The 15951-nt window shown below is 43.0% G+C and overlaps 1 protein-coding gene across 5 annotated transcripts in view; it reads left to right on the top strand.

The window, feature by feature from the left end:
• Positions 1 to 15951, top strand: part of Rai14 (retinoic acid induced 14) — a 161319-nt gene that overhangs the window by 128539 nt on the left and 16829 nt on the right. For all 5 annotated transcript variants that reach the window (XM_057789855.1, XM_057789853.1, XM_057789852.1 and 2 more), the window contains 6 exons: positions 7499 to 7563; positions 11364 to 11421; positions 12206 to 12276; positions 14002 to 14108; positions 14988 to 15166; positions 15415 to 15443. In XM_057789855.1, coding sequence (XP_057645838.1) covers positions 7499 to 7563; positions 11364 to 11421; positions 12206 to 12276; positions 14002 to 14108; positions 14988 to 15166; positions 15415 to 15443 — 509 coding nt within the window. The remainder of the gene's footprint in view (positions 1 to 7498; positions 7564 to 11363; positions 11422 to 12205; positions 12277 to 14001; positions 14109 to 14987; positions 15167 to 15414; positions 15444 to 15951) is intronic.

Here is a 15951-nt window from a genome sequence, read left to right on the forward strand (position 1 = left end):
GTGTGTGTGTATTCATGTTCATAAGTTGCTGGTGCACTTGTGTGCATGTGTGTTGTGTGTATGTGTGTTCATATTCATATGCTTGCAGGTATATTTTGTGTGTGCCTGATGTGTGTGTGTATGTGTGCATGTTCATGTTTGTGGGTGCACTTGTGTGTGTGTGTTGTGTGTGTTCATGTTCATATGTTTGCAGGTGCACTTGTGTGTTTGTGTGTGTGTGCGTGCGTGTGGAAACCACAGACCAACCTCTGATATCATTCCGCAGGTGTTATTCACTGTGTTTTGAGTCACGGTTTCTCCTTGGCCCGAAGCCTGTTGAATGGGCTATTCTGGCTAGCCTAGCCTTCAACCCCAAAGATCACCCACCTCTGTGCCTCCAGCTTTGACAGGATATTTTCAGTAAACTCACCTTAAATATCACTCAGTGTTACTGAGATGTTTAGCCTTCAATATGGAAACCTGATGAGACTCGATATAAAAACCTGTTACTCAAATGCCTACACTGCTATATTAAATATATGTGTGTGTATGTGTGTGTGTGTGTATTATATCACCATCATCTTCATATCATTATCATCATCATCATATCCTCACCATTGTCACTATCCCAGCTGGCCTGGAATTCACTACATAGACAGTCATACATAAACTTTAAGTATTTCTCCTGCCTCTGCCCTTGAACTCTAAGTTTACAGGTGTGAGCCCATGCAGGGCCCCTGGGGGGCTTTTTCAGCAGTGGGAGGGTCCTCCTTTCAGAATGTATCTCACTGGAACGCTCTGTTCTTTTTATTCACACGATCTTACGATGATCAAATTGTAATTTTTTTCCTATTTTTTAAACTATTGAGTAGACAACCTTTAGAGGCAAGGAATCTTTTAATCTATCTTTTAAATTATGCTTCTATATGAGATGCTTGGAATTCATAAAATTCTTCTGGAAGTCTCACAGGGAATCTTCTAGACACTGTCAGCAGGTGACTGCATACTTTAGATAGCTTAGCTGGCTTCAGTGAGAGGGTCACCCTTGGTGGCTCAGCAGCAGCAGGCAAATGCTTGTGGTATAAAATCATAGAAAGCTCGTTGTAGCTAGCTACTGTTTCATGGTGACTCGGGGGGCTTGACTTTTTGTTCTTCTTTACTAGTAGGCTGTTAATGAGCTTCAAATCTTAAAGGCAAAAACAAAACAAACAAACAGAAAAACCACAACAGAAGGAAAAGATTTGGGGCAGATGTGGTGGCACTACCTGCTAAGGTAGAAGGGTGGGCAAATGTGAGGCTAGCCTGGGCTACTACTGGTGAGATTCTGACTCAGACAACAAGGGTAAAGAACTAAAAAGGTTTAACAGTGTCTACACCAAGTGCTTGTGCTTAAAAATTAGAACAAGCAACCCGGGGGCTGGAGAGATGGCTCAGCGGTTAAGAGCACTGACTGCTCTTCCAAAGGTCCTGAGTTCAATTCCCAGCAACCACATGGTGGTTCACAACCATCTGTAATGAGGTCTGGTGCCCTCTTCTGGCCTGCAGGCACACACACAGACAGAATATTGTATACATAATAAATAAATAATAAATATTAAAAAAAAAATAGAACAAGCAACCCAAACGCCTTGGACATAGGGAAGACCCGTGTCTTTGTTTTGCTTGCCCCCCACCCTGTCTTTAATTGCTGTTTGCCAAGCAGCGTATAACGCTTAGGTAAGGAGTTCAGCCTTCTCTGACTGCGCCCACGGTACCCATCCTGGATGCTTTGTTTCTTACGTGGTCTTGTTCTTCCCTTATGGGATATTTGGGCATTCTCTCTGTGTATCAGACACTCTGAGAAGATAACAAAGGCAATGCCTAGGGTTTGGGGATTTTGTTTTGTTTTGCTGATTCTTTGTGATTGTTGTTGTTATTATCTGTATGCCAAAGTAGGAGACAGAAGGAAATGAAAACATATACTAGAAGACTGGAGAGAAAAACTGGCTGTTATTCTAGATAGCTGGAATATGTGCCTTCAGACTCTCCCTGTTAACATGCATATACACAGGGACAGTGCGGCACAATTCAGAGCAAAAGTGGCTAATGCACCAGAAGTTCGTCTTTCTTAGTTGACAGTGCTAGGCCAATGTGACGGCCTTCCTCTACACCATGAGGACCAGAGCTTTCCATTCTTTATTCCAGCACCAACGTGAGCTTTTCTTCTTTTTTACTGAGAATTTTATATCCATATACAATGAAATATGAGCATATGCACCCATGCCCCTCCCCCAACTTCCCAGCATGCCTCCTTCCAATTTCATGTCTTTCTTTTTTTGATGACCCACCGAGTCCTGATGTGGCTCCAGTCACCCAGGTTTGAGGTTACTGCATCCCAAGGAACCGCATCCCAGGAACAGCATGGGAAAGGGAGGTGCAGCTCATATGCCATGCATCGGATGCCCTCAGACCTCACTGGGTACCACTTGGACTGTGACCACAATCTGCCTTCATCATGCAGATTCTAGACGGTAATGTGCTTAGTTGAAACACAGAGGTTTTGCAAGAGGCAGAAGCAAAGGCTAAAGAGTGATTTGTGTGTCTTATAGTACTAATAACCCTAAATATTTGCTAATCTCTTGGGGTGCTTTTCCTTGTGAAAATTCTTAAGTCAGAAAGGATATTTAGAAGAGAGGGATGTTGTAATATGAGCGGCGGGGCTGCGTCCCCAGCACCCGGCCGCCCACATGGCTTATGCCCCAAAATAATTACACGGAAACTGTATTCTTTTAAACACTGCCTAGCCCATTAGTTTCAGCCTCTTATTGGCTAGCTCTTACATATTGATCTAACCCATTTCTAATATTCTGTGTAGCACCATGAGCTGGCTTACCAGGAAAGATCTTAACCTGCGTCTGTCTGGAGTGGGAGAATCATGGCGACTCCTGACTCGACTTCTTTCTCCCAGCATTCTCTTCTGTTTACTCCACCCACCTAAGTGTTGAAACACAGGGAGTCCTTAGAGGGCTCAAATTTGTGAGTCCTCCCACTTTGCTAGCATCTACGGTTGCCAGGATACTTGTTTTATTTTTGTTTGCTTGCTTGTGTTTGTTTTTAAATTTATGAGTGACCTTTCGTTATATTAGACACACTAATCCCAATCACAATTGACACCTTATGAAAGTAGAAAAGCTAATGCTGGATGTATTGGTGTAGGCTTTTAATGCCAGCATTTGGGGAACAGAGGCAGGCACATCTCTGTGAGATCAAGGCCACCCTGGTCCACATAATGAGTTCTATAATTGCCAGACTCATAGATAGTGAGACTCCCCCAACCCAAAAAAGAAAACAGAAAAGATAATATTCACATTTTAGATGATGATTCATCCTGACAGCTGCACATCAGGATCAATACATGTAGTTTAACTTCAGATAAAGAAAAACAAAAACGGCCTGACTTGTGATGTTTGACTTACTGCTAATGCATGCGTGTGGAGAGGCCATGAGAGGTCACGAGACAAGGATCAGCATACCTGGCCCTGAAAACACTCCAGAAGATGACACTCAGAAGTGGCCTTGGATATATATTGCACTTTAAAGATGGGGCACAGGGACAGTCTCATAATTCTAAGAATAGCGTTACCGTAAACAAATATTTTCTGGTCTGCTTTCTCTCTGGGAGTGTATCGAGGTGACCGCACTTGTGTTTCAGCGGTTAAAAATTCACCTGAAGACAAGGACTTCTTAAAAATGTCACTTATACATATGTAAAATTGTAAATAATGACCAACTAAACTTGTGACTTTATTGTAGAAATATAGTCTGCATTTTGAAACTGACCTTTAAGAAAATATTTGAAGGCATATCTAGTTGAATATCATGTCGTCTTATTTCTTCAATATTTATATAAGTGTTTCCAGGTGTTGAAGAAATGACACAGGCACTTGTGCCGTGTGACCACACATCACAGGACCCTGCTAACTAGGTGTCCCCCCATTTCCTCTAGTAATAATCTAGTAAGGCATGATCATGTAGGTCAGCAGATACTTAGAGTCCTTTCAATATTGGATCACTGGCATCTGGGGCTCTTGGTTTTTAATTAACACTAGTCTTTATGTTTGTGAGCAAAGATCTGCTAGAGTGAACATGAATTATGGTTGTCCTTGATATTTGTCTAAAGGGAAGTTGTTCCCTGACAGCCAGACAGATCCATGGCTGTCTGTCTGGGAGCCAGGAGTATGCATCGTCTCCTTCCAGTGGGCTTCCGCCATAAATCACATATTCTGTCTAGGAGAATTTGTATTTGGAGAGAGAAATTTGTTTTAATGTTAGCAGTGAGAGACATCTTGCTGTCAGTAGGGTGGTGTCTGGGAGTGATTTGCGATTTGGATATCGAGACCAAATACTGTGAAGAATGCTCTTCTACGGGCACACATCAAAGGGGAGTGGATGAAGTTTGCTTCTCCAGACATCAGTCACTCACTTCTAGGTATGACCCGAACACAGAGAGAAAGGAAAGCCTGATACTTAGTTATGGTATGTTGCCTGAGTGTTCCTACCATGTTGTCTTTGGACAACTGCGACTTTGTCTGAGTGGTGTTTGTGTAGAATAGTTTCTCTTCCCAGGGTAGACAGCAGTTACTGCCTTACATGCGCAGTATAAACAGTCTGTAGTTTACAATCAGGACATGTTCCAGAAGTTCATTTGTAAGGCATTTGTTTAAAATTAAAAATGTGCTTGTCCTTAGCAACAGTGGTGTATGAATGATGTCTGAAGAGGCCAAGCTGACCGCCAAAGCCTGTTAAATGCACAGTATAATGAACTCTGGTTCTTGGGCTTCATTTAATTCTGAAACAGAGGGTTATCCTGTACATGAAACAGAAGAGGAAAGGGGAAATCTTAGTTTCCCACTTTCAAGGGTCTCTCCTCCCTCATCTTTTCAAGAGAAGGTTGAGGGATTTCTACCTCATTATCCCACACCAACTAAAATGTCCTCCACACATGCCCTTAACATCCCAGGGTATCTTTTGCAGAGTAGAGAGGTCTGTTCTTTTGAGATTGGGATGCATTTTGTGTGGCTCCCATGAGGCTCTCCTGACCCTCTGATCTTTAAGGTGTTTCCTAGCCATGTTATTCTCTAGTAAATTCTAGTCAGTGCTAACTGAAGACTAATCAAAAGGAAAAAATGGCATTGTGGAACTGGGCCATCATGTAAAAGAAATTGCTCTTCCTAAAATCTTAGGTATCGATGCTAGAGGACATTTTGCAATGCCTGGTGATTGTTTTGATTGTCATAAGTAGACTTCTCCTGGGTGGGGACCAGGGAGGCAGAGTGACAGGTTAGTAGAGTTAGCAGAATGATCACCTACCGCAGTTATCCAGCCAAAAACATCCATAGTGCTGAGGTTGAAATTGGGTTTGAAGCAAGTCCCAAAATAAAGGCTGCTTGTGAATGTTACCTTGGGGATATGTTGGCCAAGCAGGTTGGGAAAGACAAGATTTAAGGCTTTCTTAGGCATATTGAGCCACTCATTACAGACATTGAAATGAGCATAGCCTTTAATTCAAAATGACTGGACTATGTTGAGAACCAGCTGTTCCAGCAGTGTTGTAGGAGCTAGGAATTCAGTAGGGAGGAAGATAGAACTGCAGGGCCAGGGGTCCAGTTAACCAGCAGGTGTGTGTGTGTGTGTGTGTGTGTGTGTGCGCGCGTGCGCGTGCACGCATGTGTGTGTGTCGTATCAGTAGTATATGTCTTGACTAGAGCTGAGAACAGAGTGCTATAAGATATGAGACATCATGAAGAATGAAGAAATGATGCAGAAAACCAGTGTAAAAGGAGTTAAAGAGGAAATGGAATATGTAATGGGTAGGACAAAAAGAAAAAGAAAAAAAAAGGCCTCTTTTTTATGATAAGGTCTCATGTATCCCAAGGTAGTCTCCAACCGTTTAGCCAGGTATGACCTTGAACGTCTGATCTGGGTGCTGTTATCACAATACCACATTTGTGCTATGATAGGTATTGAACCTGGGGCATCGTGTGCACTTAGGCTACTAACTGGGCTACATCCCTACCCCAGGAAGGACCTCGTTTAAAAGGCAGTCTTTAAGTTGCACCTGAAGATGAGAGAACAAACCGTGTGGCTGTTGGAGGGGAAGGAAATTTGGGCTAAACATACAGCAGTTGTAGAGGCCCTGGTGGGGAGGTTCATTTAGCACTGGGCAGTTGGGTAGCAGCTTAGGGTTTCTTGAAGTTACCTGTCTATGAATTCCTGAATAAGGGTTTGTAAACATCTGAAAACCTTGGCTAGCATTCATTCAGGGTTGAATGCATTTTGTAGAGAGGGAAATGAGGGGCCAAACATAGGATGTAAGTATTTGGGTTTCTGGAATATTGTCTGCTAGCTTGTGGACTGTCTTTTCTGGTTTCTAGGCCTGAGGTATTCTAGTTTGAAGTCACAGTTGTGGACATGGGCATTTTGCGCACACACATGCCAGCTAAATGCAGCACTGTGCAGTCCTGACCAGAGCTGAATGGAACCTGCAGGAAATGGTGGTTGGAGCCTCTCAATGTTATCTGTGGTCTCTAAAGAATGTGGGACCTTAATCTCTAGAGGAATCGTCCTGCTGTGCGGGAGACTTTGTTCCTCCTGTCTTTGGCACAGCAGTTAGATGCTATGTAGGAAGCATGTGCTATTCAGAAAGTTCTTGTCTGTGCTTTTAGCTTTGTGTTTATCCCTGCGCTCCATTGGAACAATGTCAGCTGTTCATGTTTTAAATTAAAGTCTTTGATCCATTTGAATTATAAAGGACAATGAAAGCTAGGGGAAGAGGAACTCATTTGACTGCTAGTGGGAACGTAGACTTGTGCAGCTACTATGGAAATCGGTGTGGAGACTTCCAAACAAGAAATAAGTACAATGTCACCTACCATACCTACTGCTCCTGAGCATAGACCCAGAGACTTACCACAGAGAAACTTACCGCATCCCTGCCTGTTGCTTCTCTAGTCACAATAGCAAGGAAGCTGAGTCAGCCTAAAGCATCCATCAACAGAGGAAAGGATAATGAAACTGTTCTGCATATACACAATGGAATTCTATGAAACCATGAAGTGTGCAGGAAAATGAGTAGATTGGAAAATACTGTATCGAGGTAGCCCAGGTTCAGAAAGGCAAACCCTGCATGCTCTCACGTGCGCATTCCGGCTGCTAATGGTCATGAAACCAGAGGGGGGCATCAGCCGTAAGGAAGGGGGTTGGAAGGGGGCTAGAACACAGGACATGAAAGTAAAATGGGGAAAAGTAGGGTGGGGGGTCTAAGACCAGAGTGGGGTGGAGAGATGAGGAGTAGGGTGGGGGGCCTAAGAACAGAGTGGGGTGGAGAGATGAGGAGAAGAGCAGGCCTGGGGGGATCAGCCAAAATTAAGGTGCGTGGAGATGCTCGCAGGAAACCAGTTTATTTGCAAGCTAACGTAAAAGAAAATAAAAGTTGTTTTGTGTGAATGTTTCCCCAGTTTTTACCTTTTAATCCATTTAGGTCACAGTGCGTTACATATCGCAGCCAAGAACGGTCACCCAGAGTACATCAAGAAGCTCCTTCAGGTAAGCAGGTAACTCATAGGTGTATCACTTTATTTATTTATTTATTTATTTATTTATTTATTTATAATTTAAAGGTAACCCTATCTGTAAAAGGAGAAACCCCTCTTCTCAGTACATACCTGCTAATACGGTCCTGCAGCCCATTTGTAAAGAACAGCCAATAATAAGGCTGTTTCCATAGCTACTTAGAAAAGTTGCTCGTCACGAGAAATTGGAATGTCTCCCTGGGACCGGCCTTATTACCTCCTGATTCAGTTCCTCTTTCCCAAACTGTGATGACCTCTGGCTCGCAGACTTTGTGGTGTCCTGTGCGCTCTGGAAATTGCTCATGGTGTGCAGTCCCTTCTGGATTAACAGTTTCAGCCATTATCCCTTGGTCCGTAACTTGATGAGCTTTTAGTCAGTTCTTGGTCCTCGCTTAAGTGCTCGGTTTTATTCTTGTTTATAATTTTTATCCAACTTCCTGGTTTGCTGACTTTGCCAGGAAGTTGATAATGATCCCCTAAGGGGATGACCTCTGTAAATCTGTAAAAATACGTATTTCATGAACCCCCCAATAGCAGCCGTACAGTAATGTTCAGCTGTTGCCAGTCAAAACGCAAGCTGGCTGTTTTCAGAAACCGCATGGAGCAATAAAATAAGTGTGTGGAGAACTGTCTGTCCTGTCAAGCTGTTGTCCTGCCTTCACAAGCACTCTTGGAGCCCCAGCATCTTGCTTTCATTTGGCTTTGAAATTCTCGAGTCAGATCATGGTCGCATTCATCAACTTGCAGCATTGGTTGCACAGTTCCTTGTCTCACCCTGCATGATGCCCGCTACTGCCCATCCCGGGAATATTTAACCTTCACGGGTCTTTAAAGCCAAACTCAAGAAAAATCTATCTGTGTTTGTGTTGTTGACTTCAGAGAGTTGCCCTTGACCAGTTAACATGGAGCTTTTCTTCCTTGCCTTCTGCAGGACCAGGTCCTCAGGATAAAGGCGGAATATGACTCACTTGGCTAGGGTACCCTTCCTCTCTCCACCCTGGGCCCTACTTCACTTTTTAAAAATATGTTTTAAATTCCCATTCCACTCTGGCCCGTGCATCTGGCTCTGATTTTAAGGAAGATTTAACCTGACAGGCCCAGAGTCCTTGTGGGCTAGGACCAGATATTCTACCCTCTAATGTCATTTTATATCTGGTTATGCAAATGCTTTGGTTTTTCTCTGAAATCTTTGAAGCCTTTAAACAGTTCCTTGTGCTGTTCTAAAATTAGGCCAAAGCCTTGGTAAGTAGTAACTGGATCTCCTTTCTCCTAACCACAGCAGAGGAAGCGTTTCACTCTCAGGGAGCTTGTTCTTACTTCCCCTGGCCTGCACTTCATCCAAATGGAGTTGTTCTTTGTAGATTATTGTCAAGAATTCTGCTTTCCATGGCCTCCTGCTGGACTTGCATGGCAGCCCTCTCCAGCACTTGTTCACCCCTTTGCGAATCAGGCTGTGTACAGATGAGAGCCCCTTGTCTCCTGCTCTCCTCATCCCAGCAAGCCCCGCTGCCTCTAGTGTCCTCTCTGAACCCCTTGCTCTTGTACCCTGTGCATTGGTCTCTTAGCCCTGTCTGTTTGTTGAAGATATTTCTGCCCTCCGGCTGCCACCATTTTCAACTCCTAGCTTCTTAAGGTGGTTAGCACAAAAGAAAGCTGTGGAGTCCTGCAATTTCAAATGACATCTCTCCCTTCTTTGTGTAAGTCCTCCTGTCCTCCCTTATATCAGGGTATGATGCATGGCGCTAAGCAATAAGTATCTACCAGCAAGCAGTGCAGTTGCTGGCTTTGTGCAGTGCACAGTCTGATTCATAAGGAAAGAAACGTGTGTTACAAATTCCAGGGCACTAAGACGGAAAGTGGTGGTTTCTAGGGAAGCCCTCAAGAGAAGGTGATGTTTAAGCTGAGATCTCCAGTGTGCAGAGAACCAGTGGAACACATTCCAACCAGAACAGCCAGACACAGGGTGCGGGTAGGCAAGGGATTGGCCAGGGTGGGGAGAAAGCCAGTGAGTGAGTCTGAGGCAAAGGCGTGAGAAAATGTGGCACAAAATACAGGGCCCAGTATGTCAAGAAGTGCAAGCTAAATAATGCTAAGTCCTCTGTGGAATTGTGAAGGGCAAACAGTAACATACAGTTTTATAGGATGGTTCTTTTGGGTAGAGAAGAGGATTAAGATGGGAAGAAACAAATCGAGAAGACCCATTGGAGGCTAGACTAACTGTTCACGAGAGAAAATGCTGCCTGGGCTAGGATGGAGATAATGAGAAAGAGAAGAAGGTGTCTCTCATTTGTGATTTGGAGAAAGGATGTGGGGGGTAAGAGCTTAGAGGAGGAAAAGGAGGAGAAGAAATCAAAGTTAATTCAGTTTCTATTTCATTGGGTAAATAGCCAGTGGTGGTCACAGAGATCCTAAAGACTCAGGGAGGAACAAGCTGGGCATGGAGGAGTGGAAAACTTGCCTTTCGGGTGCTTATGAGGGATCACGCCAGAGGTGTCGGGCAGGTGCAGTGGGGTCTCAAGCCTGGGCACTCACAGGTGATACTTGTATATGAATAAGTATCCAGGCTCCAGCAGGTCCACATTCTGGCTTCACCACTGCCATAATTCTAGCAATTCATTAATTTACTTATATCTCAGTTTCCACTTGTAGGAGGCTGCTTGTTTGTTCTTGGCTGCTCAGCCCTGAAACAATCACACAGAAACCATATTATTTACAATACTGTTTGGCCAATAGTTTAAGCGTATTTCTGGCTAACTCATATATCCTAAACTAACCCATCTCCATTGATCTGTGTATTGCCACAAGGCTGTGAATTACTGGGTAAAGTTCTGGCGTCTGTCTCCAGAGGGGCTACATGGCTTCTCACTGACTCCGCCTTCTTTCTCCCAGCATTCAGTTTAGTTTTCCTTGCCTACCTATATTCTGTCCTGCGCAGGCCTAGGACAGTTTCTTTATTAACCAATGGTGTTCACAGCATACAGAGGGGCATCCCAGATCACCCATTGAAGATGACTGCAGGGATAGTCATCCAGCTTGGGTTGTGAGCAGACTTAAAGCACGTTTTGATTCAGAGCCTGGTACACAATACCTGTGTAACACTCACTGCTGTTGTTGGGTCACTGACATCTGAATGTAGGTACAGATGGGAGTACTAGGAAATGAGCTTCGGGGAATGGCAACGACAAGTGTGAGACTGTGTGTTTGTTAGAGGAGGGGGCTGGTCAGGTAGTGGGGGGAAGCGACAAGAGGCTGAACCACACTTAGAGCCTCAGGAGGAAGAAGGGGAAATCTGGGGAAAGAGCCGTCATAGGACAGATATGTGGGAACTACAAGACTCCTGGTGACCTTGACTTGGGCCATCACTGTGGAATCCTGAGGTGCAGATTATCTGCCGTCAGTGGGTTCAGGAGTGAAAGGGAGGCAGGGAAACAGGGACTGTGTAGTTGACTCGGAGAAAGCTGGTTTTAGAAGAGGAGACAGAGGAAATGGGAAAATACAAGATCTACACAGGAGCTCATAGAGCGTGTGTGTTAGCCAGTGGGGCTGAAGAGATGACGTCAGGGAGGAGTGAATGGCTGTATCTGCAATGGGGTGACCATAGTTGCTCTCCTGATTGTTTGGGTATGTGTCGTCTTCCTCACCGAGGACTATAGGGCCAAGGAGCTCAGAAGGTAGGATTTACACACGTGTATGCCCTTCCGAATGCTTGAAGGGAAAGGCTGGACTCGATGGTATTTGTGCAGTTACTTTAAGATACTTATTTTTCTCTCGCAGTACAAAAGCCCAGCTGACAGTACTGACAACTCTGGGAAAACGCCTTTACACTACGCAGGTACCGTGCTTTTTCCTATTTGTCTGTTTTACTCTAGGAGACTTCCCTTGTCACTCGCCTTGCTGTTCTGTTCATGGGACTGATTTTTGTAGCTCCCAGAAGGTTTCACTCCGTTTGTAAGCCACACACAGATTTACTAAGGAGCCCCCCTACTGTTGGTTTGCTGCCATGCAGCCAGTACTGTGGCTAATATATTCAGCTCAGGCTGCGAGTAAGCTCAGTAATGAAGGGCCTGCTTAGCATGTGCAAGGCTCTGGTTTTAAGCTCTAGTACGAAGTCCACGTGCACATGTGTGCGTACATATGTGTATAGATTTTTAAATCAACTTAAAGTTCCTTTTTAAAGTAGTAATGAGCAGTTGTGGATTTCAGGACTAGAAGACACTGCTTTTTGTTTGTCTGGTTGTTTGTTTGGGGATCACAATGAAGACCAGTTATATTTGTTTACCTTTGGTTTTACTGTTTGTCACAGCTTCAAGTGACAGATGTTAATACTAAAAATTCACGGGGGTGATCGAATATATAATTAATTTTATTTATTAATTTTATTTCTAGTTGTAGAAAAGCCAAGTCCTGTGAGAAGCTAAATCAAATGCTTGCCTCCAGGTACTGGGAGTCGGTGGCTGTAGCTTTGGCTAACGCTGAAATGAAGCGAGTGTTTTTGCACCCCTGTGGCGTAGCCTTTCTCTTCTGTGCTGTTCATCCGCTGGCCAGAGAGTGAGCTCTTCCTTCCTAGAAGTGGTTGTCTGGGTTGTCTGTGACGGCTTGTGTTTTTCCTTCCTCAGCGGCACAGGGATGCCTTCAAGCTGTGCAGGTCCTCTGCGAACACAAGAGCCCCATAAACCTTAAGGACGCGGTAGGTACCGTGTGGATGCTGAGAGAATGGGGTGCAGGTTTCTAGCGAGACCTTAAAGACCTTAGTATTTGCTAAAATTCTATTTCTTTACAACAAGAATTTTTTACTTTTTGGCAAAATAATCTTATGTCTATCCTAAGTATATTTTTGTGTTCTACCATTAACCCAAATGTGAATAAAACTTCGTGTCTCAGTTTATAAAAATAGAACATTTTGTATGTTGCTTGTCTTGTTGTCGCAACAAAGTATCGGACAACAGCAGTTTAAAAAAGGAGGGGTTCATTTCGTCTCTCACCTTGAAGGTGCAGACCATCATGGCGGGGAAGTCAGAACAGCAGGGACTTGAGGGAGCTAGTTCCACCGCCTTTGGAGTCAAGAAACTAAGGGGAACGGATGCTGTTTCTCAACTTGCTTTCTTCCATTCTGGCTGTTACAGTGGGTCTTCCTAACACAGCTCACCTCATTTAGAAAGCCCCTCCTACAGACGTCTGTAGATTTGTCACCAAAGTGAGTCTACATCTTCTCGAGTTGAGAATCCGTGTGAACTTCAGAGATACCTAATTAGAAATTCTGTTGTTTTTCTTTCTTTCTTTTTTTTTCATAGTATCACCTTGGATGATACTTAGTATAATTTTCCAACTCTGAAGAGAACTTTTAGTCTTTGTAACTCTACTGGCCTATCACAAGAATACATATATGTGCTTGTGGCATGTGGTTCCAGAGTTTAATGACTTGCTATAGCATGAAAATTGACTTGTATGTTCTTGCCCCCATCAAGCAAATACACGTACACTTTCTGAACCTCAGTATAGGGTTAAACATCTCTATTCCAAAAGTCCCCAATACACCACAGCCTGAAACTTGTATTTCATATACATGGCCGAAATGTGTAAACTGCAAGGTCTTTTATATGAAAAAAAATACATAAATGAATTTCATATGTAGCCTTGGGTCCTGGCCCCAGGATACTTTTTTATTTAACTAGTCCCAAATCCCCATATTCTAAAGTCTGGAATACTTCTGTCATTGCTTTGTTTTGGCTTGGGGTGTTTTATTTATTTATTTATTTTATATATGAAAGTGTTTTGCCCACACATGTGTGTGCACCACATGCGTGCCTGGTGCCTGCAGAGGTCAGAGAGCATCAGGTCCCAGGAACTGGATTTGTAGGTGGTTGGTTATGAGCTGGATACTCTGGAAAAGCAGCAAGCACTCTTACCCTCAGCCGTCTCTCCACCCCAGTAATTTTACTTTAACCTTTAAAGTTTTTTATTGGGGGGGAGGGGTGGGTGCAGCATGCATGAAATTTGAGGACATATTGAGCAAGTCAGGTCTTTCTTTCCTACATGTTGGTGCAGGGGATCATACTCAGGGCTTCAACATGAGCAGCACCTGCCCTTAACCACTGAGCCATTTCTCTAGCCCCCACTTACTTTCATCTGAGCACACTTAGTGTGTGTTCTCTCTTACATTACCAGGCAGAGCTAGTGATAGGTAATGGAGCAGGCAACCGGAATAGCGGGGCTTCTAGAGAAAAGCTAAAGTCAGTGAAATTGCATAAGAAAGACTTACGGTGAAGTGTGAGGGTGGCCCTAAGAGGGCATGGAGTCTCACCACAGATGGAAGTGTAGCCGAGGGGCACAAGTCATGAGAACAGTGTGGGAAGGGCAAGGTATTGCAGTCCTGGTATTAGAATTGGAGTTACAGTCTGAGCTTTTCTCCTAGGATGGGAACATACCCCTGCTTGTTGCAGTACAAAATGGCCACAGTGAGGTCTGTCACTTTCTCTTGGATCATGGAGCAGATGTCAATTCCAGGGACAAAAATGGAAGGTACAACAAGTTAAGGCAGAAGTCATAACTTCAGAGATACCCATTTTTTAATGTTGTAAAGTGGTTTCCTTTTTTAACTTTCTACCTTCCTGATAATTGAGAATCTGTTTTGACTAAGACTTTGCAATGAAACTAATTAAATATTGAACTGAATAAGCCATTTCCTGCGATTTTATTTTTCCTCCTAAACAAAACAAAAATAAATATATTGAGTGTATTTAAAAATAATTTTAACCTGGGTGGTGGTGGCACACATTTTTAATCCCAGCAACTCAGGAGGTAAAGGCAAGTGAATCTCTGAGTTTGAGGCCAGCCTGGACTACATAGTGAGTTCCAAGACAGCCACAGCTACACAGGGAAACCCTGTTTCAAAAACAACAATAATAATCATAATAACAACAACAACAATAATTTTAAAGCCAGGTGTGGTGGCACATGCCTTTAATGTTTGCACTCAGGAGGCAGAGGCAGGATAATTGCTGAGTTCAAGACCATCCTGGTCTACAGAGTAAATTTCAGGACAACCAGGGCTATACAGAGAAACCCTGTTTTAAAACAACAGCAATAATTTTAATAATGTATATCCTTTAAAATACTAGAGGTGGAAGAATCGGCCTTTAAAACAAGCTTGGTATTTACACCAATCATAGGACATTCTGTCATTGTAGACCAAGTATGGAAGACTGTCTGTGCTGTTTGGTTAGTTATGGTTTAACGTTTTGATTTAGTCTGAAGTTTTAAAAACACCACCTTATTTCATCTTGACAGTTTTCCACTTCGTTCCCCAGATGACTGAAGGTATTTAATCCCCTTTCCTTGTTTTCAAGACAAACGTGTCTGGGGAAAGCATTCCAACCGAACGTCTCTTTTCTTCTCTAGAACTGCTCTCATGATTGCTTGTGAAGCTGGCAGCGCTAGTACTGTGGAAGCCTTAATTAAAAAAGCTGCCGACCTGAACCTTGTAGACTCTCTTGGACACAATGCCTTATATTATTCCAAACTCTCAGAGAACGCAGGAATTCAAAGCCTTCTATTATCAAAAATCTCTCAGGATGCTGGTATGTAAAAGAAAACAGCCAATGCTGTTTTAAGTTTATCCACTCATTTTCCCCGAAAGGATCAAGGAATTCGTGCAATCTGATGTGTTCTGTTATTCTTCTAAATACATGCTTGAAGAAAGGTGAAGTGTTGAATGTTGTGTGTGGGTTGTTTGTGTGTGTGTGTGTATCCATCCACCCAAAATTTATAAAAGATATGAATCATTATGGTTCTCATAGTCTTTTTTTTCTTTACTCTTTCTCTTTAGATTTAAAGACCCCAACAAAACCAAAGCAGGTATTTATCTTGGGAATGAGATGCTATATATTTTTTTAATTTTTGCTTGTGACAATATGAAAATATTGAAAATAAATGCTGTGGTTCCTTAGGGCAGTGATTAAAAACTGGGTTGAAAATTCTTAAGAAAAGACTGACGTAATTTTGAGTGAGTTGTTACATGGTGGCAAATATTTTTTAACCATTTTATTATATTGTCTCAAAAGTATGTACTTTATACTTTTTTTAATGAAGTGCAGTAATAACAGACCTGTGATGTAACTAAATCTTGAAACTAAATGAAAATATTTTAAATAACACATCCTATGGGTGAATATATATACCCATAAAATTGTTAACGAATTTGTGAAAAATAAGAGATTCAACCTTTTAATTTTAGTTACAGTGTTTGAAACTGTCATTGGAGTTACACAGGGTAGCGAGAGAGACATTTTCTTACTGGAATTTTTTCCTCAAAGCCTGTGGGCTCTCTGTATGTCTGGCTCTTCTGTTTATTTATACACTGTGG

Source organism: Chionomys nivalis, chromosome 15 (assembly GCF_950005125.1).
Source record: "Chionomys nivalis chromosome 15, mChiNiv1.1, whole genome shotgun sequence".
NCBI classification, from domain to species: Eukaryota; Metazoa; Chordata; class Mammalia; order Rodentia; family Cricetidae; genus Chionomys; species Chionomys nivalis.